Genomic DNA, 27119 nt, shown 5'->3' with positions numbered 1-27119 from the left:
ATGACGTGCGGGGGATGGGAGTACCGGCGAGAGTGAGATTGAGGGGGTTTACAGACCGTTGGTACTTTGTAGCGGAAAGGAGCAGCAGCTCAGATTTCTCTGGAGCTGCTTGCATACCAGAGCGGGAAAGGAATTCGGAAATGAGGTTGAGGCCGGATTGTAATGTGAATTCCACCTCCCCCGGTGAGCCGTGAGTACACCAAAGGGTTATATCATCAGCATAGAGAATTGACTGTAGGTGCGGAATCTCCGACAAGGATTTTGCGAGAGGGGCTAGCCCGAGATTAAAGAGGGTTGGAGAGAGCACAGCACCTTGAGGTGTTCCGCGGGTGAGCGCGATGGGCGGGGACAACGTGGTCCCGAGTCGGAACTGAGCTTGTCGAGAGCGGAGAAAAGAAGAAACGTAACAGTAGAGTCGGGATCCACAGCCGGTGTCTTCGAGGGGGGAGAGGATAGCGTCATGAAGTAAGGTATCGAAGGCCTTGCGCACGTCCACAGTGACAAGTGCGTGAACTTGACACCTCGAAGGTTGAAAGAAAGTTTCCTGGAGAAGGAGAAAGAGGTCTTGAGTAGACATGTGGGGCGGAAAACCAATCTGATTGTGCGGAAGGAAGTGAGTATCGTCGAGAAGATCCGTGAGACGTGCGAGTACCATGCGTTCCATGGTTTTCCCGACACAGGAAGTAAGTGAAATGGGTCGCAGGTTGGAGAGTGTGGCGGGCTTGCCGGGCTTTGGTATTAGAGTAATGATGGAAGAGGTCCATTCATCGGGAAGAGTGCCGTTGGCCCAGTGTTCATTTATTTTGTTTAAAAGAAATTCTTTATCCGAATCAGGCATGTTCTTCAACAGAGAGTAAGTGATGTGGTCCGCACCCGGAGTGGTACCAGTTTTGTTTTGAGCCAAAGCTCGTTCTAGGTCCGGCAGAGTGAAGGGGCTGTCCAAACCGCTATTGGAAGGCCCTGTGTACTCAGGGTACAGGGAAGGAAGTGGAGGAGGGATGTATATATCCGTGACCTGTTGAAGGAGGGAAGTAGCACCATGCTCGGAGAGATGCTTTTGGATTGTGGGGAGAGGAGCAGGTTGAGGGCCAAGGAGGGACCGGAGGATCAACCAGGCTGATTTAGTGTGGAGGGAAGAGTTGATAGAATCGCATATGCGATTCCAATTTGTTGTCTCAAGATGGAGCAGTGAGTTAGTATGTCAGTGTTGAGTATGTCTAATGTATGTCTAAGCTGGATGTTGTTAGGTTGGGTGCGGATGCGACTAAGGAGGCGTTTACGGCGTCTCCAGAGACGCATGAGGTGTGGGTCAGCGTGGTCCGACGGGGGGTTAGCTTCTGTAGTGGTGGTGGTCTGCGACCGCGTTCGCCGTAGCGAGTCCACATAGGGATCGACAACTTGGCCGCCTATCCAGCTCTGCGCAGGGTCATTGGCTACTGCAGCGGGCTGGCATCCGGCCCATTGACTTTCCTCTGTACACTCCTCAACGACCTCTTCCCAGCAATCTCCGCTGTGCCCCTATTCCCTCTAATATGACCCCACATCTTCATGAGGGACGACGACAAGCCCGCGCTCACTTCCACGACCCTTTTCCACCGGACACTGTCACATGCTACGTCGACGCCGCGTATTACCAAACTCATGGCTCCACTGCTTGTGTGACAATGCCGACCCCCCTTGGCATTCCCATCACTTCCACCGCTGGCCCCTTCTCACTTCCTACTTCTTCTCTATTCCTTGAATTGGCCGCGATCGTTCACGCAACGCACGAACTAACCCTTCTTCCTCCCTCTCCTCGGTATCGCATTTGCTCGGACTCCATGGCGGCAATCAGGGCTCTTCGCGACAACAGACTTCCCGATAATCTTCATGACGACCTTTCTGACGCTCTCTCCCTTCTCTCCCCTGCTTTGGTCACTGTGGTGTGGGTGCCAGGTCATGCGGGGATTATCGGCAATAAGCTCGCTCATGAGCTTGCCCGCGAGATTAATAGCCGGGCGCCGACGATCCCCTGGCCTTGCCCGCCCATAGCGGACGAGGCACACTTTTATAAGAAAACTCTGAAGCAGCACTACAAACACCTCCGGCATTCATTGCAGACGCTTCCGCCACCACACCCTCGTCTCTCCACTGCCCAAGTACGCACCCTCAGGGCCATCCAGCTCAACACCTTGATCACTCCAGCACGCCTATACCTTTATCGTTACCGCTCAGACCCCTTATGTCCCAACTGCCCCTCTACGTACGCAAATGTAGAGCACATCCTTTTCTCTTGCCCCGCAGCCCTACAATCCCCTCACTACCCTAACCCCCCACCTCCCCACTGGCGGGTGTGGTTGGCGTCGGCGGCCTTCGCCGACCAGCTGGCCATGGTCCTCCTGGCGGAGGAATATCTATAGGTCTTAGTCTGACCTCGAATAAAGTCTTTTCTCTCTAGTTCGCAACACGTCACAATAGTTCTCACTGTTCACAGTTCCGCCTCTTGCGGTGAAATGAAAGGCTACCACACCTTCCATGTCCCAGAATAGTGTTAGCATAATCTTACCAGCTGATGGTTGACGTTTAAATTCCTTAACTTCTGGAGATGATGAGTGTTTCCAAACCATGATCGCAGCCTTACTTTCCAGTTCGTGATGATGTACCCAAGTTTCATTACAGTAACAATTGGCTGTAAAAATTCATCTGCCTCGTAACGATAACGGGCCACATGTTTACGAGACATGTCCAACCTTTGTGCCTTATGATGCGCCGACAATTCTTTCGGGACCCACTTTGCACACACTTTCCGAAAATATAGCCTGTCGTGTAAGATGGAATGCGCTGAACCATGACTCATATGTAAAGTATTGCTGATTTCGTCCACTGTGATTCGTCTGTTTTCCATCACCCTACCCTCAACGACTTTCAAATTGTCCTCGGCCGTTGACGTCGATGGCCTGTCCGATCTTTCCTCGTCACATAAAGAAGTTCTTCCCTGTTTCAAACGCTCTATCCATTCGTAGATCTTGCTTCGCGATAAACAGCTGTCACCCTGCTGCACTTGCATTCGACGAATAATTTCCGCAGGTTTAACACCTTCCGCAAACAAAAAGCGAATCACTCCCCTCATTTCTTCCTTGGTGCAGATCGACAATGAAGCTGCCATGTTTAACGGTCTGCTACACTCTAACGACTAACGCGGAAATAAGAGGGACACGTTTCATAGAAGTGTTGCAGACAACACTAATTCAGCGCTGGATACTATAGCAGTGTTACCAAACACTAATGCGAGAAATTGCAAAAGTTCCTTTACTTGTTGACTTCCCCTCGTACTTATGTACTCTCGGAAACAACATTTACTAAACCACGCGACATGAGCAAACAATTTAAAATGTCATATGTCGTAGCCATGCCACGTAGGATTCTCTCAGTTCTTTGCTTTGGTCGAGCAGCAAACATGGTTTGTACTAATTCTTCTCCAGCTTCGTGCCGAGGCAGCGAAAAAACATTTTTTGCGAGGTCTGTGGTTTCCAGACTTCTGCTCGCGATTGCATGTGGTTTACGTGCGGAAAAGAGCATGGCTAAACAGCATCACACGTCGCACTGCAGCAATACGTTTACATAAAAAAAAATATGGCGAACAAGTAAGCAGAAGAAGGGGAGATCATTTTGCCTACAGTTGTGTTTTTCTTTTTTTTTTTTTACCGGGCACCAGGTAAAAATTGTGTCGTAACTCTATTTTTTTCCCTAATTACGCAGAGCCATGTCAGGAGTCGTATTGCTGCGAGATTTTGGATACGGTATCCCCAAGGACCTGCGGGTTACCTTCGCCGATAAGCTGCCGGAGGAAGCACTGTGTATTCAGTGTGACAACGTGTCGGCCCGATTGTACAGAGATGCCTGTGGCCACGGCTACTGCACTTCCTGCCGTGCCATGTGCGAGCGAGACGGATTCTTCGAGTGCGCTACTTGTCGAAAGAAATACAAAGCTTGGGAGGTAAGCAGATATTTTCTACTGTAAAAACTGGGGATGCGCAAATACTCGTAACTTCGAATATAAAAATTGAAAACTCACATGTTGTTTGAATTTATTTTAGAGAGCAGCTCTTAGGCGCCCGTTCCTGCGTTCAGCGTCGGTGTTGTCCCTTGGCGTAACCGAGTGAACGAGCACAGCGACGAATGAAAGCGCGGACGCGGAGCGCAGCGGGCGATGAAAGACGGCGATAGCGAAGAGAGCGCGAGGAGGAGGGTATGGCGAAAGCGTGAAAACAAAAGCGTAGGGCCGCCGCGCAAGACGGGCGACGACCGCTACGAGATGGCGCGAGGGTAGAGCGCCGTCGTCTGTTCACCGGAGACGCCATCGATAAGGCATGCGGCGAGCGCATCCACCGATACCATATATGGAAACAAAGCGCTGCATTAGCGGAGGTCTGTCTGCGGTGGCGGCGGCTGTGAATAAACTCCCGATACACATTTCTGTTGCTCAATATGTGCTACATGAAAGTTTTTCCGAGAATGAAAGAAGCCCGCGAATACACGCAAAGTTCCTCAAGTGGTCAGTCGCATGGCAATTTTGCGTGTATTCGCGGGCCTTTCTCATGCTCGGAAAAACACTTTCATGTAGCACGTATTGAGCAACATAAAGCTGTATCGGGAGTTTTTCATGTTGCTCTACAACTTTCTGGATGACACTTTGATGATTATGGCAGTACTTCTCCAGATAGATAATTAATTACAATTAATTAAATCTCAGCAATGAAAAAAATCACTGGCAGCTACTCCACTGTACTGGAAACAATACGTACTAGGTTTTCTTTGAGTAACGCAATTGCTCTTTGCTTAAATATTTGTCTATGATAGTTGAGACACCCTGTATGTATTCTGTTATAGCAGACGAATGTTCCTGTATACGTGCTATACCGGCTGTACCGACGACGGCTCCTGGTTGCGTGTTCCGGCGGCCTGGTAGGGCTGCGCTGCTGGATTTCCTTGTGCATTCAATATGAGCTGCAACATGGTGCCCGTGGTTAAGGAGCCCCAACATTTCATTGACGTTTCATGCCGACAACGCCGCCACACACCGCCGTCCGCTCTCACCGCCGGCGAACATGATCGCCACGTCACGAAAAGCGCTGTGGAACTTCTCTTAACAAAGCTTGGCTGTAAAAAGATGCTGTTGTTTCATCCAAAGCCCAAGTAGTGGACCAAATGGCTAACGTATAATTAGACGATGGTATAGGGGCAGTCTCACGCACCGTATCATTTGCATAGTACATTCGCAGCGGCATTTAAACAGTCTACTTAATAGAACAAACGGTTTAATGCGATGGAATTAGAGATGGACTACTCCCATTTGGGAGGTATTCGTCTGACGAAAAATATGAGCCGACACTGAAGGCAGTAAAGTCGAACACAGCATCTCAGAGTGCTAGCTGCTACACGGAAACAATGCGATAAATTGGCACGTGACACACGAGCCAGATGTTTCGAAGAGCGACTTTGGCCCGAGAGAAGCATGTGTGCAATCGTGGCCTATAGTGTTTAGAGTATTAGACTGGAGTACTGGAAGACAGCGGTTCGATCTCATCATCAGTCACGCATTTATTTATAGATTCATATAGGCGGAGTTCAACCACTTTGGAGATTTCTAACAGAAAACTCGAGGTGTGTATCGCGTACGCGATCAAGTCGACGTGAGCACAAATTCGCAAGTTCTGTAAGGAGGTATAGATCTTTTTTTTTTTTTCACTCTGTGGCAGCTAGCTGTGTGCTTAGGACCCTGAGAAACTTCGTGTCCGGCATTTTTGACAGTCAAGTTAACCAAGAAAAAAAAGTACTTTGTCGCATAGTACACTGTAGACACGTATTCTTCACGTGTTCAGATATAAAAAACGTGCGCCATGCGTCGAGCTCATGTATGCCCTCTTTTTTTTTCTACTTAACAATAAAATTCACTTGTCGAACACTGCAACTCTGCAGTTGAACTGGTGCCAGCTAGAGAGTTCTGTAAATTTATATGCTGTTGTAACTTGCCTTGCCTTGTTCGAGAGGGCTTATCCGGAAGCCTCTAGGAACTTTGTTTGTAAGCACAAAAACGGCCGTGCTTGATAAGTGAGTGTATGCAAAGTCGCCCATGACGCAGACGCGTGCAGATGCCCAGACCTCACAGTCGTAACATTATATGCCTTTCCATACTCAGAGTTATCGATGCTAAGGCCAGGCCTAGCTTTTGTGTACTTGTCTCTCCTTTTCCTTTGTCTTTTACATTGCATCATTGGCTTCGTGGTCTAAGCTAAGTTATTAAGTGCAGCAACTCACCTGCAGATTATTATTTGTCGCTGAACGATAGAACCCCCCCATGTCAATGACCTCTTTCTTTTTTTTTTCTTTTTTCTGAAGCTTACTCTAGATTGCTCTGCACCAGACACAATAAAGAAAGCGAAAATCATCTGTCCCAAGACCAGCCCAGATAAACCTGTGCTCATTACCTTCAGCGCCCTCAAGGTATGATGCCTTCCCTTGCATTTGTTTTGCCAAGTCGAAATCATAGAACATATCCTCATCTACTGCCTTTCTTTTGATGATGAAAGACAGACTTTTGGTACCGCTTTAAGTCTACTGGGCCAAAGAGCGTTATCGGAACAAATGTTGGGACCACGGAGATGACCTGCTATCATCCATTGAGAGTGCCACAACAGTGTTGCTGCGCATTTTGAAGACTACAGGACCCTGCGAACTCCTTTTAATGCACGCTGAACTCAAAATGTGTGTGCTCGCATCACGAGTACACCCTTGTCATTTAATGGGATAGTAGGCAAACTTCCCCCACCTTCACATGTGTACTTAACAGAAAGTATAGGTCTATACCGAAGGCAGTGCCGTCTAACACATCATCTCAAAGAGTTAACTAGCTGTCATGATCGTGACAGTTAAATTTTTGACAGTTACTTTGGTAAGCATTCTTAACTCGAGTGAAGAATGCGAGAAACCGGAACGTGACGCACACGCCAAATGTTTCAAGAGGGACTTCGGCACGAGAGAAGCACGTGTGCGATGATGCTTAGAGAGAGAGAGAGCGAGAGAGGAAAATCAGGGAGGTTAACAAGAAGCGAGTTTACGGTTTGCTACCCTACACTGGGAGGAAGGACATATAGGGGTTGGAAAGAGTGCAAAAAGAGAGAGAGTGTGAAAAAACAAAAAAACAGACGCATAGGTAACAGAAAAGGCGTTCCGATCACAGACGTTCACACAGGCCAGTCGATTTCAGGAAGCGCAGGAGCGCTTGCGCGGCCTTCTGACGCGATGTTGAGTCGGGTCGATGTTGCAGTATTCTTTCTTCCGATAAAGGCTGGTCGTCCAACTGGTTCAGCACGACTAGAGTGTACTATATTGGGGGAGTGGGTCCAGCGGACGCCTTAGCAAGCGCCGAGGGTGCAGCAAAAAACGCGGGACATGTGGCGGCGCTGCCGTCGCCTTATTCTAAATCTCCGGCCAATAAACGTTGGCTCCGGCTGTTTCGGCAGCGCTCATTGGCTGAGGCGAACTCGCGGGCTGAGTAGCTGTCGTCTGCTCGACGCACCGTCGTTGTTGTGTCGTGTGCGTTCTTTCCGCCGCCCTTTTTCCATTTTATTTACAATAGATAGGTGGGGAATAATCTCAGTATTTCCGCCACCGAGTATCCGTCTGTCAAAGCTCCGTACAGCTGCGGTAGGGTCTCCGACGCGACAAGCGTCTGGCCTGTCATTCGGTAGAAAGCGACGGTGGCGCCACCTGGATTTTCAATAAAAAATTCCTCAGCGCAGACCCCTCGTTGGACCCACTCCCCCAATCTAGTACACTCTAGCACGACGGAAAGCGATTGTCTCTGCACACTGTATTGTGGGCACTGACAAAGAACATGACGAATCGTTTCCGCGTCCCCACGTTTTTTTTCATTTTTTTTTCACCCCACTTCCTTCTGACTAGCGGGTAGTAGCAAACTAGGTACAATCTTATATAAAATGTCGTCATATTCACAAGTTAAATACTAGCACGTTACTTGTCACCAAAACGACTTAGCAAGTGAAGTTAGTAAAGTGATAGTGGCCCTTGCGCCAATAACATTCATTGATCATCATCTTCATCAAAGTGATAGTACTTTTCACAACCTTCTGAAGCTAGTAAATAACACTGAAAACTAAGTACTACCTGTATTTGTCGTGATATCCACTACCTCGGTAGTGCAGTAACTAATGCAACTGGAATGTAACAGTACCGTGGGGCCTATTTGATAAAAAAGTGCCGCTTTCGTGTCATATTAAGGAGATGATGTTGTAAAACCATACAAAGATAAAACATTGCATATGCAAAAAAAGTCACATGCCTTTGCCATATAATAGGCATCAGTTATTGTTATACGTAATGCTTACCAGGGACATTTGGTACAATGACTCTGGGTAAGGATGATGATGGTTCAATGCCATCCCCTTTGAAACGGAGGGGTGACAAATAGTCACCCAGCCTGCTTGAGCTAATCAGGTATGCTATCCATACATGCTTTTCAGTCCAGTATTTTGTGTACATCTCCTTAGTCTTTTTTCTCTTCCTTACAACTTTGACCTTTTACCGTTACCTATGCCTGTAACGGATCCTCCTATCAATCTATTGTCTGCTTTCTTTCCACCAATACTCCAAGCGTATCTTGTTTAGTTCGACTGCTGACCAGTTAATGCTTCCATCAACTTTAAGTCCCAGTGCTTCTGGAAGGTGTACAATACCTACGGGTCTCACTGCGTGAATGCCTTTGCATTCCATTAGGATGCCCTGAGTTGTGAGTGAGTGAGTGAAATAACTTTATTGAGGTCCAGAGAAGACGCAGGGGACACCCGCGCCACCCTGAGTTGTCTCTGGATTTTTGCTGCAGCCCACACGTCTCATCCCGTGGCACATATTTGCTCCGTTATGTTGTTGTCCTTAGGCAGCCAGCTCGGGCCTAACCAGCAGCGCACGGCCCTTTAAGTTACCATAGCAATGGGATACTTAATGCCATCAACCAATGATCAACAACGACATAAGTTCAGAACAATAACAATGGTGTCAGGCGACACGGAATCTAAAAGCAACTTCAAGAGTATACATTGTCCTAGTTTGGTGGAGCACATGTTGCACCGGTGAGCAACACTGGAGCAACATGTGGATAAATAATCAGAGTCGTACCCAAGTTTCTATATCCTGCTTTCTGCATATATGTGTGCTACGACGTTGCACCATAACTGCTAATCCAAATTATGAACTATGTTACAATTATGTAAATTTTGCGTAAGTCCGTTACAATCGGAGCATAATAGGCCACGACCAGAAGTGGTAACAGTGGCTTAGTAGTTACTTGTGAAAACTAGTAGAAGTACTAGAAACGGCAGTAGTTACTAGCTGTACTAGCCTCTGGATAGTACAGAACTAGTAAATAAGGTAGTAAAATGCATAGCAATTAGCCTAAACGCATGTACTTACTAGACGTCTACGAACTTTATTTTAAGCATGTGCAACGTCGTTAACGTCTCTGGCGTGTCTTTCTTTCTTCATTTCCCTGTTTTGCCTAATTTATCGACAGTTTATGTCGTTCTATTATCTAAAGCAGGGGCCAAGTTCTTGCACGTGCATCCGAGTATGACACGCGCTTGGTCTTAGTGGTCTATAGCAGATCACTAAGATGCAGCATAGAAGGTAGAGTGTCGCAAAATACGAAATCTCTTCTTTGGCGATCTGAATTAAACCACAAATTCAATACTCACCGCAAGGAACGCGGAAGACGCTCATTCATATGTTTATCTATTTAATATTTATTTATGGCCATATACTTTCTAGGCCAATACGGTGTTGCTGAATAGAGCTGGTGTAATATAAACTCATGAGTTCCTTAGTACCGAATTGGGGGACACACCTTTACTCCTTTTCAACGTCTACTGAACATATAATATTAATCTTGCTTCTGAGGTCAGATCCATGTGCGCAACTGTATGAAAGTGGTTTAAGTACGTTATTTCAGTCACGTTTCTTGAAAATTGACATTTTTTTCTACACTATTGCGACGTCACATACATAAAAAGCACGCATCAATTACCTCTCAAATACAGTGAGTTGATATGAAATTCATGGATTCAGCCTCAACAAGCGAGCCGACTGCGCTATGTTAAGTCTTCATGTCTTTGTTTAGGCCAATAACAACGTTTTCTTTCTTTTTTTGGCTAATAGGATAATGCGTACATGGCTACTTTCTACACAATCATGGAGGCACTGCCATCACCTAATCGGGGCTTTAAAAGAGGGGGATTTTGAGTTCATAGCATACGATACGGTAATTAATAGGAACCCACTTAAAATATCATTAAACTCTACTTGTTTATTCGACCTCGCTTTATTCGACTGTACGCGTAATTCGAACGCACTGGCAAGTCCCGGCGAGAAACTGTACACTGCTAGGGAAGAACTGCCATACCATTTCTTGCCAAATCGGTTAATGATGATGATAATGATGATGATTTAATGACATCCCCTTTGAAACGGGGCGCTGACAAATAGTCACCTAGCCTGCTTGATTTAATCAGGTATGCTTATACCTGAATCGCGTTCTCGTGGATAGTCATACGACATAACTCTTGCAACAATATGTTACTGCGAAACTAATTGGCCCTTATTTTTTTTTCTTTATTGATTTACGTTTACAGGCAATAAATGGAGGAGGTAGAGGAAAAATTCATACAGACGTGGCTTGAGGGACCTTCAACCCCCTTTCTACGACTACACTGGATTTCTCTTTTTCTCTCTGGATTGTTTCGCTCTGAATAATTTGCTTTCTTGCTAAAATAACCATTTTATTTTATTGTTCCAGGCCCACCTCAAGTCCTGCGTCTGCAGTGTTGCTAAGGAAGTTACAGAGTCCGATATGCAGTCTCCTGGCTTGGTAATAAGTGTATTTTATTCATACGGCAGCAATTATCGATACGTCGCTAACGACCGCGAAAAGCGCGCTTTAAAAATATTAACATGGCAGCGTGAATTCTTTCCAACGCGAATGGAGTCGAATTTATTATTTTGCACAATTTTGTACCTGTGACATAGTCGTTAAGTTAATAGGGAGTGCCAGTTTTTTGTGCTACTGAAGTTAGGCATACAAAAGAACTCAAGCTGGGCGTGGGGCTTCGCGTACGCAGGGACGCGTGGGTCCTCTGTTTGCAAGAATCTCCATTGTGTAAAATATTCTGGTTTAAATTTTGGTTCTCACTGTACACATGAATTGCCTATGTTTTCGCCAGGCTATGCTACCACGTCTGCCAGAAAAGCAGGAAAGCGCCGTTTACCCTCCCGGGAGGCAAGAAGAAAACATGGGTTCCAAGGTAAAAAAGCACACGAACACAGACACACACACATTGGACAACTGCGACCGATTACCGCTGCTCGATGACATGACACTACATGTGCCGTGTACGTGACAGCGGTATAATTTAACATATGTTTATTGTGCAGTCAGTAATGTTCCATTTTCGCATTAAAAAGTATTAAAACACTGGTTTGAAGTATGGGCACAATTTAACTCTTCACTGGAGGCAATATACTAATAAGAAATAAAACAGTATTTCTGCATTAGCGCCGGAACGCGTTGAAGTAAAACGTCACGTCAAACACGGTAGTACCATTCGGCAAAGTGGATCGCCTGTAGCAGTACTGTGGGTACTGATGCGCCAAAAGCCTGCGCAGTGCTTCTTCGGTTGACATCGCGTAAATTACACGGAGAGCACGCTAAAAACATCTCCAAAATCGTTGCGCAGCACGGGACGGCAACAAATTCATGCAGCGCCGCGCAAGCTCGCGAAAGCTGAAGCAGAGGAAAGGCTCGCCGCGCGGCCTTCCTTCCTCACCTGATTGAAAAGGAGGAGGAGGAAATAAGTTTTATCGAAAAAAGAAAGATAATAAAACACATGCGCAGTCTCTAGTTCCATTCGTTTACTGCAGCGCCCCGACCAGTTCATATTATGGTAGAATGAACAAGAATTTCTCTTTCACTTCCTGTTCAAGACGAGCATTTGCTGACACCGCTATTTTCCAAGGTTTTAGTTTCGGCCTTGTTGGTGTGTCATTTTCTAGTGTTTAGCGCAGAAACATTAAAACAGACGGACAGCAGAAGAGACAGCGCTTGTGTATGTTTCCTTTGTTGTCTGTTGTTTTTAATGTTTCTGCCAGAAACTAGAAAATCATCCCTTTTTTATTTAGCATTACTTAGCAATACTTCTAGCTGGTCTTGATGGTGCATATTCAGTAAATATATAGGTGCGCAACTTAGAACGCGGACGAATAAAAAGGACGGGACGTTCATTGAGGCACAGTCCCGGGACGTCTGCCCGACATATAAACTCTGCCGCATGACAGTGGGATTTCACAAACTACCCCTGTTCAACATTGTAGTACGTAAGGTGCTCTGGGTTTTGTTGTTCATTGCGGTACCTTTTACCGACCGATGCATGCCCAGAGACTTGGGGAGCCGAGAATACCTCGTCTACCCGTACTTATTGGCCACCTTCTTCAGGTTGCCGGAAGGTTTATGCACATATGGTATTACCTCCGGCCTTGAAAGCTTTCTTCCTTCTTGCTGCTTGTAAGTTTGCTGACTAACATTTTTTTCTTACATCCGCTTTTCTTTTTTATTTTTCGTTTCTTACTGACTGTTTCAAGATGTGCGTGTGCTGCCACTGCGAACAGACGATACCTAAGAAACTAATCCGAGACCATATGACTGACTGTCAGAAAAAGATGTCTGAGAGCCTACATTACGAGGACGCACTCAATGAGGTGACTATCCACTTTTTTTACATTATTATTGCGAATAAAAGTTACACGGACACTCCAGGCGCATTTCTGCCGTCGTCGTCCTCGTCGCCGTGATGTTCCGTATTGAAGTCAAAACACGATAACAATCGTCGCCGCGCGCCGTACGCTGTATGTGCGAGTGAATGCTTGAGAGGGTCATCCGACGATCGCGGCTCAATCTCTCGCACGCGAGGAGAAAGGAGGGGCGGAAGCGCGCTTCTTCTGCCGTGCGCGAGGGAGAGAGTGAGAGAGGGGGGAAAGGGGGCGTTCAACTCCGGCGGCAGCTGCCGCTTACGACGCGGCCCGCGCGGGCGCCGCATATTGACAGCGATCTTCGACGTGCACGAATTGCTCACCCGTGCGGGCCGCATCTTCAAAGCGATCTGCCATGTGGACAAAATACGCCCACTGCCGGTAGCTTCGTATGCGCTCTGTTTTCGACGTTTCTTTCACGTTGAAGCGAGAGACACCACGAAGGTTCATTCGCTCGCTGCTGCTGCTGCATGCTTCCTGACTGCAGCGTTTTGACAGCGAGTTCCCGCGGTCATCGAGCGAGGTGTGTTCATGTTTACCTGTGCGCGTGTGACACCGTGCTTCTTAATTTAGTTAGTAAGCGAATGTTTGCAAGTTTATACGGTTGATAAAACTAATATCCTGACTTCGTATAGCTGTCCACTAATTTGCTATCACAATCGATGCTTCACCTTTCGGGTGAAACTGCGACTTTTTTACCACTTCAAATCCCAAACGGCTTGGAAGAATGCGTGTATAAAGCTGCTATCACCTTCAAATTCAGGGAAACTCATCTGCATCTATTGGTGCTCCCTGCATAAGCACACCGTGAAAGACAGAAAATATCTTGTTGTAGTACGAGTGTTCAAAGAAAAAAATTCAGGCACAACCCATTCTTTGAGGAGGTTTATCATCGTTAATGCAAATTGCATTCGCGTGGTAGTACACCTGCAATTTGGTGGTGAGAGATTCATTAACAAGTATTGGTAAAGTTTCGTATAATACGATGCAATTATTAAACTTGTGCACATTGTAACAATGGTGAGAGCTGTGAGATTCCTATGTTGTGCATGTACAAGTAATAAGGACTCACGTAATTAGTGATATCCTGATTGTTCTCATATCGCGTGGTCCGCTTTAAAGGTGAATTGAAAGAACGTAACGATCCAGCGCCGAATTGCGTCCTGTATGCGCCGTGTACTCCGGCCGGGCTCCACTCGAGCGTCTCTTTGGACACTTTGCGCCATCCAGCGGTGCGCGCACGAAGTCCCCTTTTTTTTTACGTGTCCTCCGAGACTCGTTGCTCAACACACCAATCAGAAATAATGTGACTCCATCAGACATTGCGTCAGTGGGTCTTGGTGTGTTTCACGTGTCCTCCGAGACGCGGAAAGACACCGGTGGCGCACCGGTGCGTGGCAACGCTGAGAATCAATCCCTCATTGTCAAGCCTGTTATCATGGCTGAGCAGATACATTATCGGGCAGCAGCGCTCAGGGATCGAAGTTCGTTACCGACAAATACCGGAGTTTCTTTTTTCAAAAAGGAGCACCGGACTAAAAAAGGCTAGCAACATGACTCAAACGGCTAAGTGGGAAAAGTAGGCTAAGAATAGTATTGCATTAAACAAAAATCAAAGTAACAGTATTTACGCACTGTTTTCACGATACTCGGATTTTTCGGCAGTTTAGTGTTATTATTATTATCATCATCAAAGACCCAACATTCTTGCATTACCCGCCACGTTGGTTCAGGGGCTCTATGGTGTTTAGCTGTAGAGGACGAAGTCGCTGATTTGATTCCTGGCCCTGGCTGCTGCATTCTAATGAGGGTGCAGATGCAGAAGAAATGCCGGTGTACTTAGATAGTTGCACGTTAAAAAAACCGTGTGGTCAAAATATTTCTTAGAGCTCCCATACGGCGTCCCTCATAACAGAGTGTGCATTTTGAAGATGTTAAACCCGACAATTTTGGAAGACAAACATCCAACAGCCGTACGAGAATTCCAGTGGCCTTCGAAGTTTGTTCAAAGCATGCAGTTATAGTGGTGGGGTGATAGCCGATACGAAAGTTAATGCGAATCAAGTAATTATAGCCCTAAATGGAACCAAACGATGACACCAAACCGGTTACAAGTCGAATAAATTTTCAGGATCTTCAGGTTGCAGCGTCAAGTATTTCCAGTGGCTTTATAATTACAGCACCTGGTTTTCTCTTCTCCCGCCCACCAATATGCAATCTGACAAAGAGATAACTGATGTTTGATTCAAACCTTAAGTCACTTATCCCCAAAAAACTGCGTCTTATTCGAAAATAATTCGCACGTGGAGACAGTGTCCAAACTCAGGAATAGCAGTTTTCTATTCTATGTCCACCCCTTCGTGCCAGCATTTTACATTAATCATATTCTGAGTAGCAAGCAGAGGCCACTTTGCCTGACATATTAACCTTCTGAGTCCTTTAAGACCCACTGACGCAATGTCTGATGGAGTCACATTATTTCTGATTGGTGTGTTGAGCAAAAGAAACACCCTTGTTTTGCTGAAGTGTCGTGGCTGAATGCACCAATTCCCATGTATGTTGACAAACTGACGGGGCTCCCAAGTTTCTCCCCATTAAGACCGCTTTTTACATCGCCGGCGCAAACTAGCGTATACTAACTTCGCTTGAAAAATTAGTTATAGCCCGATAACTCCACCATTGACATATTGTGCCGCATGCCACTCATTAGGCATTAGTAGATCTGGTGGAAAATTGCGAATAAACCATGATGTCAAAGAGGTTGAACAAGGGGTCCAGATAGGTGGACCTAAGCAAGCTAGGAAGGCTTAGGAGTGAGGATCAATGGTGAATATCTCAACAACCTTCGGTTTGCGGACGACATTGTCCAGTTAAGCAAAACCAGGTATGAATTGCAACCAATGATTGAGGACCTTCACAGAGAAAGTGTAAGAGTATGGTTGAATAATAATATGCAGATGACAACCGAAACGTTCAATGTCCAGGTAAGGGAACGAGAATTCATGATCGCCAGTCAGCCTCTAGATTTCATGCAGGATTACTTTTATCTAGGTCAACTACTCGCCAGGGACGCTGATCATGCGAAGGAAATTTACAGAAAAATGGTGTAAAGTGCATACGGCAGGCATTCCCAAATCATGAATGTGCTCTTCCACTGTCATTGAAAAGAAAAGTGTACAATCATTGCATTTTACCTGTGCTAAAGTGGGTGGGTGAGTGAGTGGCACCCTGCATTGTGAGTGGGAACACATAAGAGTATGCTCTTCTCTAAAAATCGCCAGCAGTGATTTTGATTTCGTGCAGACAGCTGGAAGGATTTCCCTGATCATAAAATCCTAAAAAATATTATATTCTTGCTCTAACCAGTGTGTGCTATTTTATTCCAGCGAGGAACTTGCGAGGGTTTCAAACATACGCGACATGACAGTTCCAGTGACGTAAGCGTTTCAGAAGAATTTTATTAAATGCCACAAGCTCAATCGCTTAAACACTTTTTTCTTTCCTCTTTCATCTCAGCTCTCCGCAAGTCTTCCGGTGGAAAAATCACGTTCACATCAGGTGAGTATGTGTTGAACAGCACCTATACATGTCTTCCTTGCCGGCCAAATTGTTTTATTTTCTGTTATCTACCCCACACAGGTTTTCATGACAGGTGCAGCAAACGAGTTAACTGCGGAGCACGCCGGTTCTTTGAATGTAAGCACAACATCAATTTTTTATGCATTGTTGGGCCACTGCATCATCTTGACCACTTCTATTATTTTGTTCATAATGTCATGCTGCAAATAAAAACGCATTGAGAAAGTAACTAATCAAACCCAAAATTAGTTTCTTTAATATATATATCTAGATATAAATAGAGATAGATAGCTATAAATATCTCGGTTGTACACTCATCTTTTCAAAGAAAGTGGTAAGCCCCCAGTCAGGATTTGGTAATGCCTGCCGCATGCACTCCAACCCATTCTTATTATTCTGTAAATTTCGCTCTCATGATTGGTGTCTCCTGTGAGTAGAGAGAGAGAAAAAGGTAAAGGAAAGACGGGGGGGGGGGGGTTAACCAGAAGTTATCTCCGGTTGGCTACCCTGTACAGGGGAGGGGTAAAGGGATGCGAAAGGAGAGAGAGAGAAAAAAATAAGTAAAATAAAGAATAAAAGAAGGAAGGAAAGAAAAGAAAATGACGCGCGCACACACACAAAACAGAACTGTTTCTGTGGGCACTGTCACGCAGTCTGCGAAGGCGTTCTCGTGTTGCATAGTGTCAACGTTCCATCCTACGTAACGCAGTGCAGAGTCACAATTTGTCACTGAGTCCGGTGTCTTTTATATAACGCAGCAGTGCCTTCAGGGCAGCTCGCGCCGTTGTTTACGTGAGTACTTGACCAAGATATATAGCAGGCTCCTGTACAAGCTCTAGAGGCTGACTGGCGATCCTGAATTCATTGTTCCCTTGCCAGTCTGTTGAACGTTATCTTGTCTTCTCGTAGAATTGTGCTGTCTGCACCAGGCAATTTTCTTTTTTTTTTCCTTTTTTTTTATCATAAGCATTTTCTATGGTTACCGAAACGAGAAACTGTCCGAGGGTCCGTCCGCCATCCGCGTAATACGATCGCCTTTCAAGTTCGCCAGCTGGGGAAGAAGAAGACGACGAACGAGCGAGCTGGTGACACGAGCGCGTCTCTGTGACTACGTGACGTGCGCAATCACGCGCAAATCACGCGCGCACTGCACGCCTTTAGTAAGCCATGACTGCGGAGCAGCCGTCCGCTTCGTATCGGAACGTCATCAGCGCACCTGGCGCCTTCATCCTGACAGTAGTTTGCTTACCTCATCAGTTCAGGTTGCGCCGCCTTCCGCAGCAGTTCGTGTCGCCGCAGCGCGTGATTTACCGTAATAGCGTCAAGATGACCGCAGCCGCTGAGCAGTGCTAATATCACCAGCAGTGTTGAGTGTGAGCATTAACACCACGTCGTTACTACGAAATTCGTATGCATCATTCAGATACTCGCTGAGCAATTCTACGTTATTATTATTTTTTTTTTTTTTTTTTGAAGCGAAGCATGCATTACGCTACCTCGGGCAGCCGTCAGCGACTCAACAGTTTTCACCTTGAGAGCTAGAGGTCAAACCACAAGAGAGCATTTAGGCGACGTTTATAGTCCGACGTATCGGCACGCGGGCGAGCGTCATCAGACGCCGGGCGCGTCGGAGTGCATTGGCCGCGCGTCCGGTTACGTTGGCGGCGCCAGTACGTCGAACCATCGGTCGAACTATAGCCGCTGTTGTTCTCGCCAACGTGACATAACGTGTGCACGCGTTCACGCTACGTCGGACTATATTTAGGCCTTTACGGAGCCCTGAAAGGAGACATTGCCGCCGTTGCCCGAGTATATATAGTTGGACCCGGCTGCGAGTTGCAACCAAGTCTCACTACTTTACTGATCACCGCAGTGTCTTCATAGGCATAAAAAATTATGAATAAACACGGTATTTATTGCAAACATGTCTGTATATCATTGCGAAACGATACCCTCGGTCACAGCTCGACAATGGGCCTAGCCTGGGCAGTGAAGCTTTCGCTATCAACCAGGGTTAACCAAAGCTAAACCACACCAATTTTTTTTTTTTTTTTTTTTGCTAGAGCTAAAAAAATACTCTTTAGACAATGAAGTCCCGTCCGGGAAATATACACTGATGCTAACGGCTTTGTAATCTTTGTAGACTAATTTCAAGTAGTACTGTTTGCGCGAGCTTTTTCGTGTGATGTTTTTGTGCGTGCCACTCCGCCCTGTACCATATAGATTGGAAGCTCGTAGCTTTGTAAGTAAGCAAAGAAATATGTAACTCTCCGCTTTTTCCATTTAGGGCGGCATGTGCACTACCAGGAAGGAGCCCCCTGTCTCGCCTGCCGACCCCTCCGATGTCAGTGGCATTTCATTTATATCTCCTTGTGGGCGAAACATTTTCACGGCGAAATTAAATGCTTTATTTATACTTTGATTTTGCAGCTGCCACGACTGCTGAAAGTGGCCCTCTCGAAGATGTGCGACTTGGAACAGGAAGTAACAGAGGTGAGAACAGTGCAAGGTGTCGAACATGGGCAACAGACAATGAAGCGAGAGAAAGAATTGGGAGAGTTATGAATAATTGACATGTAGAAATTAAGAAGTAAAGTACAAAGGAAGTGGATGAAAATAACTTGTAGTAGGTGGGTGCCGAATCCCCATCTTTTGCATTACTTAATTGTGCGATACTTAAAAGTGTGGGGCCACGGCACTGCGCACGAAATGCCACGCCACTCACCGTTGATGCTGTTTCAGGTGCTGCTGCTGACTGGATTCTGCTATCAGCTACCAGTGTTTCCGACATGCCTGCCCGTCCCGCAAGCTCACGCAGCTGACTCGTTCCGGTCGACTGCGGACCGTTTTTTCAACCATTTGTGCTCACCACTGCCGAATCTGGAGACGTCCCGAGTTTCTGACCTGCAACGCGCAACAATACCAGCTGACCAGGATACCTACATAAAACGCGCGGATTCCACCCCCTCTTGGCCACGGCACTGCGCACGAAATGCCACGCCACTCACCGTTGATGCTGTTTCAGGTGCTGGCCTGCTGACTGGATTCTGCTATCAGCTACAGCGTTTCCGACAATGCCTGCCCGTCCCGCAAGCTGGCGCAGCGCGACTCGTTCCGGTCGACTGCGACCGTTTTTTTCGACCATTTGGCTCACCACTGCCGAATCTGGAGACGTCCGAGTTTCTGACCTGGCCAACGCGCAACAATACCAGCCGACCAGGTAATACCTACATAACGCGCGGATTCCACCACCCTCTTGGGCCACGGCACTGCGCACGAAATGACACGCCACTCACCGTTGATGATGTTTCAGGTGCTGCTGCTGACTGGATTCTGCTATCAGCTACCAGTGTTTCCGACATGCCTGCCCGTTCCGCAAGCTGGCGCAGCGCGACTCGTTCCGGGTCGACTGCGACCATTTTTTCGACCCATTTGTGACTCACCACTGCCGAATCTGAGAGACGTCCGAGTTTCTGACCTGGCAACGCGCAACAATACCAGCTGACCAGGATACCTACATAAAACGCGCGGATTCCACCACCCCTCGGGCCACGGCACTGCGCACGAAATGACACGCCACTCACCGTTGATGATGTTTTCAGGTTAGCTATTACGAATATTCCTGTTACCGAGATGACGATGTCTGTCTTTTAGCGGTGTCGTGGCCCCCCCCACATCTTGAAGCGTTTTCGTGCAACGGTTGTGTACCTTTGGCGTATATTAGTTTAGGTGGGGACATTGAATCAAACCCCGGTCCTATGACCAAGGCTCAGGAGGAGAAACTAGAACTTGTATACGATGCTATTCAAAGGCTCGAGGCGAACCACACGAACATGCTAGAAGTGTTAATAAGATCCTCAAAATTCATATAAGCTTGGAAAAAGAATTGCAGTCTGTGGCAAAGCGTGTAGAGGGGCTTGAGCTCAAAAACCAGACAAATACAGGCTTGAAAAATGAAATGCTGGCTTTAGTTAAATGTGTGGAAGAACTTGAACTTAATAACCAGTCAACGCGTACATCGGAGGCCTCTACGAGTCAGTTCTCACGATGTATCAAACATTAAAAAATTGATGATCTGGAAAACCGTTCCCGCAGGTCCAACGTCCTCTTTTTTGGCATTCCTGACTCTGATAAGGCCGAAACATTGGAGGTCTCAGAGCGTCTTGTTAGCGAGTTTTGTTCTAACAAACTTGGGCTTACTGTGTCTTCTCTAGCCCGGGCCTATCGCATAGGTCGTTTTTCTGAAAACAAAAACCCGCCTATTATTGCCAAGCTTTTCAACAAAAAAAAGTCGAATTTGTGATGAGCAGGGGCTTTAAGCTAAAAATACGGACTTCAGTATTTCACGTGATTATTCATAAATTGTTCACGAGAAAGGACGCTAACTGCTCAAGTTTGCCAAATCAGAAAAAAGAAGGCTACAAAGTACGTTTGGTTTTTGATAAACTGTTTATCAATAGTGTTCCTTATTTTTGGGACAATGCGGCCAGTTGGGCAGCGCGGGTGTCTGACCAATGACGCATTCCTTCCAGTCCTCCAAAATTAGCTGCCAAATCACCCTCGCAGTCACGCACTCAGTGCTGCGACGATTTGGTTACTTGTTTTCTTTACAGTAACATAAGAAGTGTTCTTCCCAAAAATGTGGTTCTTTCTTCCCTAATCGATTCATGCGGTGCGTCTATCATAGCACTTACAGAGACTTGGTTAAATAACACGATCCCAGACAATGTCGTTTTGGTATGTGACTCCGTTTTTAACTTATTTCATTGTGACCGCGGGGACCGTAGGGACGGTGGTGTACTTCTTGCCATCAAGAAAAAGATAACTGCTGTGCTTATCGATGTCACGTCATGCATAGAGTCAGTGTGGGTTTGTTTGAAATGCGGCCCTACAGATGCCATTATTGGGGTTATTTACCGTCCTCCTAACATGGGCACATCATTCTCAAGTGAACTCTGTCGTGTGTTAAGCGAACTTACAGTTCGATTTCCGAGTTCTAGCTTACTAATACTTGGTGATTTTAACTTTCCTGTAAAAAATTGGTCCTCATTAACAGCTCCACGTAGTGATCCCGAAGCTTCCTTCAGTGCTGCCTTGATTTCTTATTGCAGCAACTTATCTCCGAACCGACGCGTCGTTCCGCCACTTCAGCCAATGTTCTCGATCTTATCCTAGCCGACAATACTTACCTTTGCTCTAATATTGCCCACTTCGAAGGCCTTTCAGATCATTCCATAATCACCGAAAATGTGAACTTTGTGCCTCAGAGAAAATGAACGCGTACTAAACAAATCAGGTGCTACAACGGAGCAAACTTCGGTGAAATAAACGCTTAGTTGGCAGTCTTTGCTGAACACTTTCTTCGCGATTTTCGAAAACGTTCAGTGGAGACCAAGTGGTAACTTTTCAGTAAAAAACTTGCTGCTCTTGTCGACAAGTACATACCTATCATTAGCATACCATGCACCAACACTGCACCTTGGTTTAATAGCCATCTATGTCGCCTTATCAATAAGAAGAAACGCCTCTACAGACAGGCCGACTTAAACAGGCAATCCGATTACTGGCAACGCTACAAATCCTGCGATAAGGAATATCAGTCGGCGCTGATATCTACTCGTCGCCATTTCTTACACAATCTACCATCAATGTTAACAAACAGCCGTCTAAAGTTCTGGCAGACAATCAATCCTTTTAATAAAGCCGATATAACCGTCACCGATGCTGTAGGAGGCAGTATTCCTGCGGCTGAATGCGCTGAAGTATTCAATAACGCATTCACATCAGTTTTTACCATAGAAGAGGCTTTTTTAGCCCCCATCACAATCAATATTTCCAACACCTCAATGTCCGAAATAATTATTAGTGAGACCGGTATCTTATCTTTACTAACGAAACTTAAAACTTCATCAGCCTCTGATCACCTAGGTTTCAGCAATAAAATACTTGTGAATTCATCAGAAGGTATTCATCGCATCTTGTCCGCTATTTTTTCACAGTCTCTTTCATCTGGTTTCGTTCCAAGTGACTGGCGGTTAGCTAAGGTCGTGCCCATTTTCAAGTCTGGGGATCGTTCATTGCCTCTCAATTATCGTCCCATTTCATTAACTAGCACAGTTTGCAAACTCCTTGAACATGTGATTCACTCCTAGGGTATTAACTATTTAGAAGAACATAACATCATCTTTAAGTACCAACATGGTTTCCGTAAAGGCTACTCGTGCGAAACGCAACTTGCTGGATTCACCCAAGACCTACATTCATCTGTCGATGCTGGTATTCAAGTCGACTCGATATTTCTCGATTTTTCAAAAGCTTTTGATAGGGTACATCACAATCGGTTATTAACCAAATTAGCACTGCTTAATATTCACCCTCTTGTTTTAGCATGGGTAAAAGATTTTCTTTCTTCCAGATTTCAGTTTACCACTGTCAATAACCATAATTCTGCGTTCAGCCAAGTACATTCTGGCGTCCCACAAGAAAGTGTGCTTGGTCCCTTACTTTTCCTGATATTTATTAACGATTTACCTGACTCTGTTTCGTCCCATATCAGACTTTTCGCTGACGATTGTGTAATTTACCGTAACATTTATTCTAATGATGATCGCCTTGCCCTACAATATGACATTGACTCAGTAACAACATGGTGCTCTACCTGGCTCATGCAACTTAATCCTTCTAAAACAACATAAATGTCTTTCACTAACCGTAAGTCTCGAATTCCAATTGCATATACCTTAAATAATAACCCACTTGAGTTGGTAGCCACTTATAAGCACCTCGGTGTTGACATTTATTCCGACTTAACATGGAACCATCATATTAACTTTACTGTTGCATCCATTAATCAGTCATTAGGTCTTTTAAAACATAACTTAAAGCATGCCCCTTCCCACCTCCGATCACATGCTTATACGACTCTAATCCAACCTAAAATCCAATTGCTTCGGCAATTTGGGACCCCCATCAAGTATATTTAATAAATACAATTGAATCACTGCAGAACCGCGCTGTTCGTTTCATCTATTCTGATTATTAACGTCATACCAGCACCACAGCATTGAAGAAACGTGCTGGCTTTCAAGAACTATCTCTCCGCCGTAAAATTGCACGTTTACCACTTTTTCATAAATTGTATCATCACTCAACTCTTCATAACGACCTTCTTTGTTTGCTATCTGCTATTTTTTATAGAAGCGACCATCCTTTCAAAGTCCAGCGCGTATCATGTCGTTCATTTAACTATGCACATTTATTCATTCCCCGCACTATAACTGATTGGAACGCTTTGCCTCCACGTGTTGCTACCACCACAGATCACGATAAATTTTTAATCTACTGTCTGCTAGTACTGCAGCGTAATCCTTGCGTAAACTGTTATCTAGATGTGCATTGGGCTTTTTTTTATTCTTTATACTTCTATGATGATTATCGTTGTTTTCTTTAATACATTTGTTTGTAGGTTGTATAGCTGTTATTATTCTGTATAGTGTTGCATAGTGTTATGACTGTATAACGAAATTCTCACTTGTTATTATAGTGTCACATGTGTTCCTTTTGTCGTTGTATTTGTGCCCCCCCCCCCTATGTAATACCCTCGGTTGCGAGGGCCTTTAGGGGTATTTTGTATAAATATAAATATAAAAGTCTGAAGAAACAGCGGAGCTGGGCGACGTTCCTTCGCAACTAGTTGATGTAGGCTTAACGTGGCTTAACTTGGCTTTTTCTAGGCAAGGTTGGGCTATCGTGCTGATCAGGGCAAGGCTATAGGCTATCATGACAAGGCTGGGCATTGACGCTTGGCTTGATTCTCGCGTTCTCGGTATTCTGGATCGGCTCAGTGTCGTCGTATATCGGTGGCTTTGTTGGCGAGGGAGACTGGATCAGCACGTAAGACGGCAATTTCTGTCCCGTGTGGCTTGAAGGCACTTCCCTCGTCGGGCAGAATCTTCTTTCGGCGTCAAGGTGCGCTTAGGTCGAGTCATATCTCGGTAGCGCGGAGAAGTCATGCGACCGCGCTAATGGAAGCGCGCCCGGGCGCCGCCGCGCGCACGCTTCCATTAGCGCGGTCACATGACTCTGCTGAACACGTGCTCGGCGCAGCTATGACGTCAATGTCCAGGCTCCTCTCTCGCGAGCATAGCGCGCGCGCTATGCTCGCGAGAGAGGAGGAGCGAGCGAGCGAGGAGCAGCGCGCGCCGCGGTCAACCAGTTTTAGCGTTGCACACCAGAATTTGCCAAGCTTAAACAGCTGCGCTGTTCAAACTTCATGCGTTATCACATCGACAGGTGCATAACTAGCGGCACTCCGTGCAGCACCTAATTTCATTTATCAGGAGCCACCTCCACAATAGAGAGTTTTTTTTTTTGTAATTCTGAGGCAGCACTTCAATGTATACAAATCCCAATGCGCCACGTACCCTATGAACAGGAACTTTACCTTATCATTAGCGGATGGGGAACTTCAACAGCAGTATAGTCGCCGGAAATGCCGAACTAACCAGGCAGCTGCTAATGAAAAAGATGTAATTTTTGGAGAGCGTGATGGTAAAATTGTATTATCTGTAAAATGAACTGTTCATAACTTTCGTGGAGCAGTGCCGTTCGTGCTTTTTAAAGCAGTGCTTTGAGCGGCAATTTTGGAATCGCAGAACACAGCCCATTTGCATGGCAATTTCTCTTAAGCATACTCGACATCGGTACAAACGATGGCCATGCGGACGTGGTCATATGCGACATCTGGAATATTTCTTTGACCAGATGGGCCGGAACGACGACGACTGCGGCCGTGAAATCGTCAGAAATCACCAAACATTCCATCTAAATATGAACGCGGTCCACCCACAGTTGATGCAAAAGTGATCAAGTAAACTAGCTTTAGAACCAATGATAGCATGTGGGCCTTCTTTGTAATCCCCGGTATTCGGAAGCGTACTTGACATCAAAAGCTAGGATGTGACCTTGCACCGGGTGCAAATCGCTCTTTGCAAAGGAATGCTGGTTAGCCATGATGGTTCTTGAAAATGCAGCCTCGGGTATCTTCACTGGAAAGCACACAAGATGGTGGTCAGGAGTAAACATTCGCAGGTTTTTCCGGCCCGTTTGCTGCTCACCGTGTAGCTGGCGGATCTTCGTTACCGCCAAAAATCAGGAGGCGCTTTTTTGTACACATGAATATATAAGTACAATACAAAGTGATCATTTTTAAGTTTTATAGAATTTTTAAAAATAGTCTGTTGCAGATAACATAATTTCTCGTGCAAGTAATGTTCCCCTCTATGAATAATCCAGCACATGGACTAGAATTATGTTATTTGCAACCGGCTATTTCGTTAATATTCCATAAAACTTTAAAATTATCACCCTGCTATATGCTGTACAGGATATGCAGTCGTCAGGTAGGGGCCGGCTTGCTTCTGCGACACTTCGCCTGGCGTGTGCTGCGACCCTCGTTCTACAAATCCCAACTCCTTTGGCAGTCTCAGCACTTGCAACTGAGCGCTTGCACGACCCATTTCGCGCAATTGCCCCCGCGTCCCCTCTCCCTCGGTAAAGCTGGCTCTCTGTTCGACAAACGAGTTTGGTGGCGGGTGGCGAAGTCCCTGAAGTGCTTGGCGAAAAGGAAGCAAAGAAAGAGTGGAGAGGGAAAGGCAGGGAGGTTAACCAGTTTATCACAACCGGTTTGCTACCCTACACTTGGAAGCGGGATGGGCGAAGAAACTTAAGCTGCTATGGAGCCGCTTCTCCAGCTTACGCTGTGACTGGGCGGCGTGTGCTGCGCAGGCTTGTGACTTTTTTTTTTATTCTATGCCCGAACTGAGCAGGTAAGCAGCAGACGTGAGGAATCCGAGAACAGTATCCAATATGTGCTCTAAGCATGTCAGTATAGCTGTGTAAGTTGAGATGGTGTCGCTCTCACGATGGCAGTGGTTGCGGCGGTTGAGGCATACCGAGGTAGACCTAAACATTTGTGAAGAGCCAAGCCCTCATGGTCTGAAGAGCAGGAAGCTTGTTTTTCAGCATTAGACAAGTATGGCAAAAATGTAAAAAAAATATTGTTTTATATAATTCAAGCGTGTATCTCTGAGATATGCCGCACATCCTCCTGTGCAGAAATCTGAACAGTTCCGCAACGGAGCTTAGCTAGTTCTTCAAGTAAACACAATGGGGCCTTCACAAGAGATCTCTGTCGGCGAGAAAGTTGTGAAATTTCATATAAAAACACCTTGCCCATTTATCGAAACTGGATACAATGCACTTCCGCCAAATATGCACTATCGACCAAAAATGTTTACGGACCAAGGGATCTGACAAAAAGCTGAATATCTCGGCAGCCTCAAAACGCAGCCTGGTATTCCCATTTCCAGCCTCGACTGGTATATGCGAACAGCATTGTGATGTACGGTTTTACTGGCTACTTTTAAAGACTGCTCGGATATTTAGCGTTTTCTTAGATACCGTTGTCCCTAAACCTTTTTGGTCGACAGTACATATTAAAAATACTTGGCTGACAGAGACTTGCGAGTAAATGCCAGTAATGCAGACTTTTCTGTCGAAATACTCCGTCCTTGAACGCGGAAGTACAATGACGTCAGGGTTGCTGCCCGCTGGAACCTGGCACAGACGTGGGGCGCTATAACGTAAAATGATTCCAAACTCTTTTGATTCCAAACTAATGACGTCAA

General features: G+C 45.9%; 1 protein-coding gene across 1 annotated transcript; it reads left to right on the top strand.

The window, feature by feature from the left end:
- On the top strand, positions 1 to 26577 carry LOC119448507 (uncharacterized). The gene is made up of 12 exons (XM_037711767.2): positions 1 to 32; positions 3739 to 3976; positions 6379 to 6483; positions 10847 to 10918; positions 11271 to 11351; positions 12685 to 12801; positions 16239 to 16289; positions 16369 to 16410; positions 16492 to 16548; positions 18719 to 18775; positions 18862 to 18924; positions 26548 to 26577. Exons 1-12 carry the CDS (start codon positions 1 to 3, stop codon positions 26575 to 26577), a joined length of 945 nt encoding a protein of 314 aa, XP_037567695.2.
- Positions 26578 to 27119: the final 542 nt, after the last annotated feature.

The sequence above is a fragment of the Dermacentor silvarum genome, chromosome 1 (genome assembly GCF_013339745.2).
Source record: "Dermacentor silvarum isolate Dsil-2018 chromosome 1, BIME_Dsil_1.4, whole genome shotgun sequence".
Taxonomy (NCBI): Eukaryota; Metazoa; Arthropoda; class Arachnida; order Ixodida; family Ixodidae; genus Dermacentor; species Dermacentor silvarum.
The sequence above is the reverse complement of the archived record's forward strand: the minus strand, read 5'-3'. Positions and strand labels throughout refer to the sequence as shown.

Bases quoted from the DNA above. Each gene is read 5' to 3' on its own strand.
- LOC119448507 (XM_037711767.2), top strand. From the start codon at position 1: ATGACGTGCGGGGGATGGGAGTACCGGCGAGA. The intron at 33-3,738 runs GTGAGATTGAGG...CTAATTACGCAG, and splicing joins GGATGGGAGTACCGGCGAGA to AGCCATGTCAGGAGTCGTAT. The intron at 12,802-16,238 runs GTGACTATCCAC...ATTTTATTCCAG, and splicing joins ACGAGGACGCACTCAATGAG to CGAGGAACTTGCGAGGGTTT.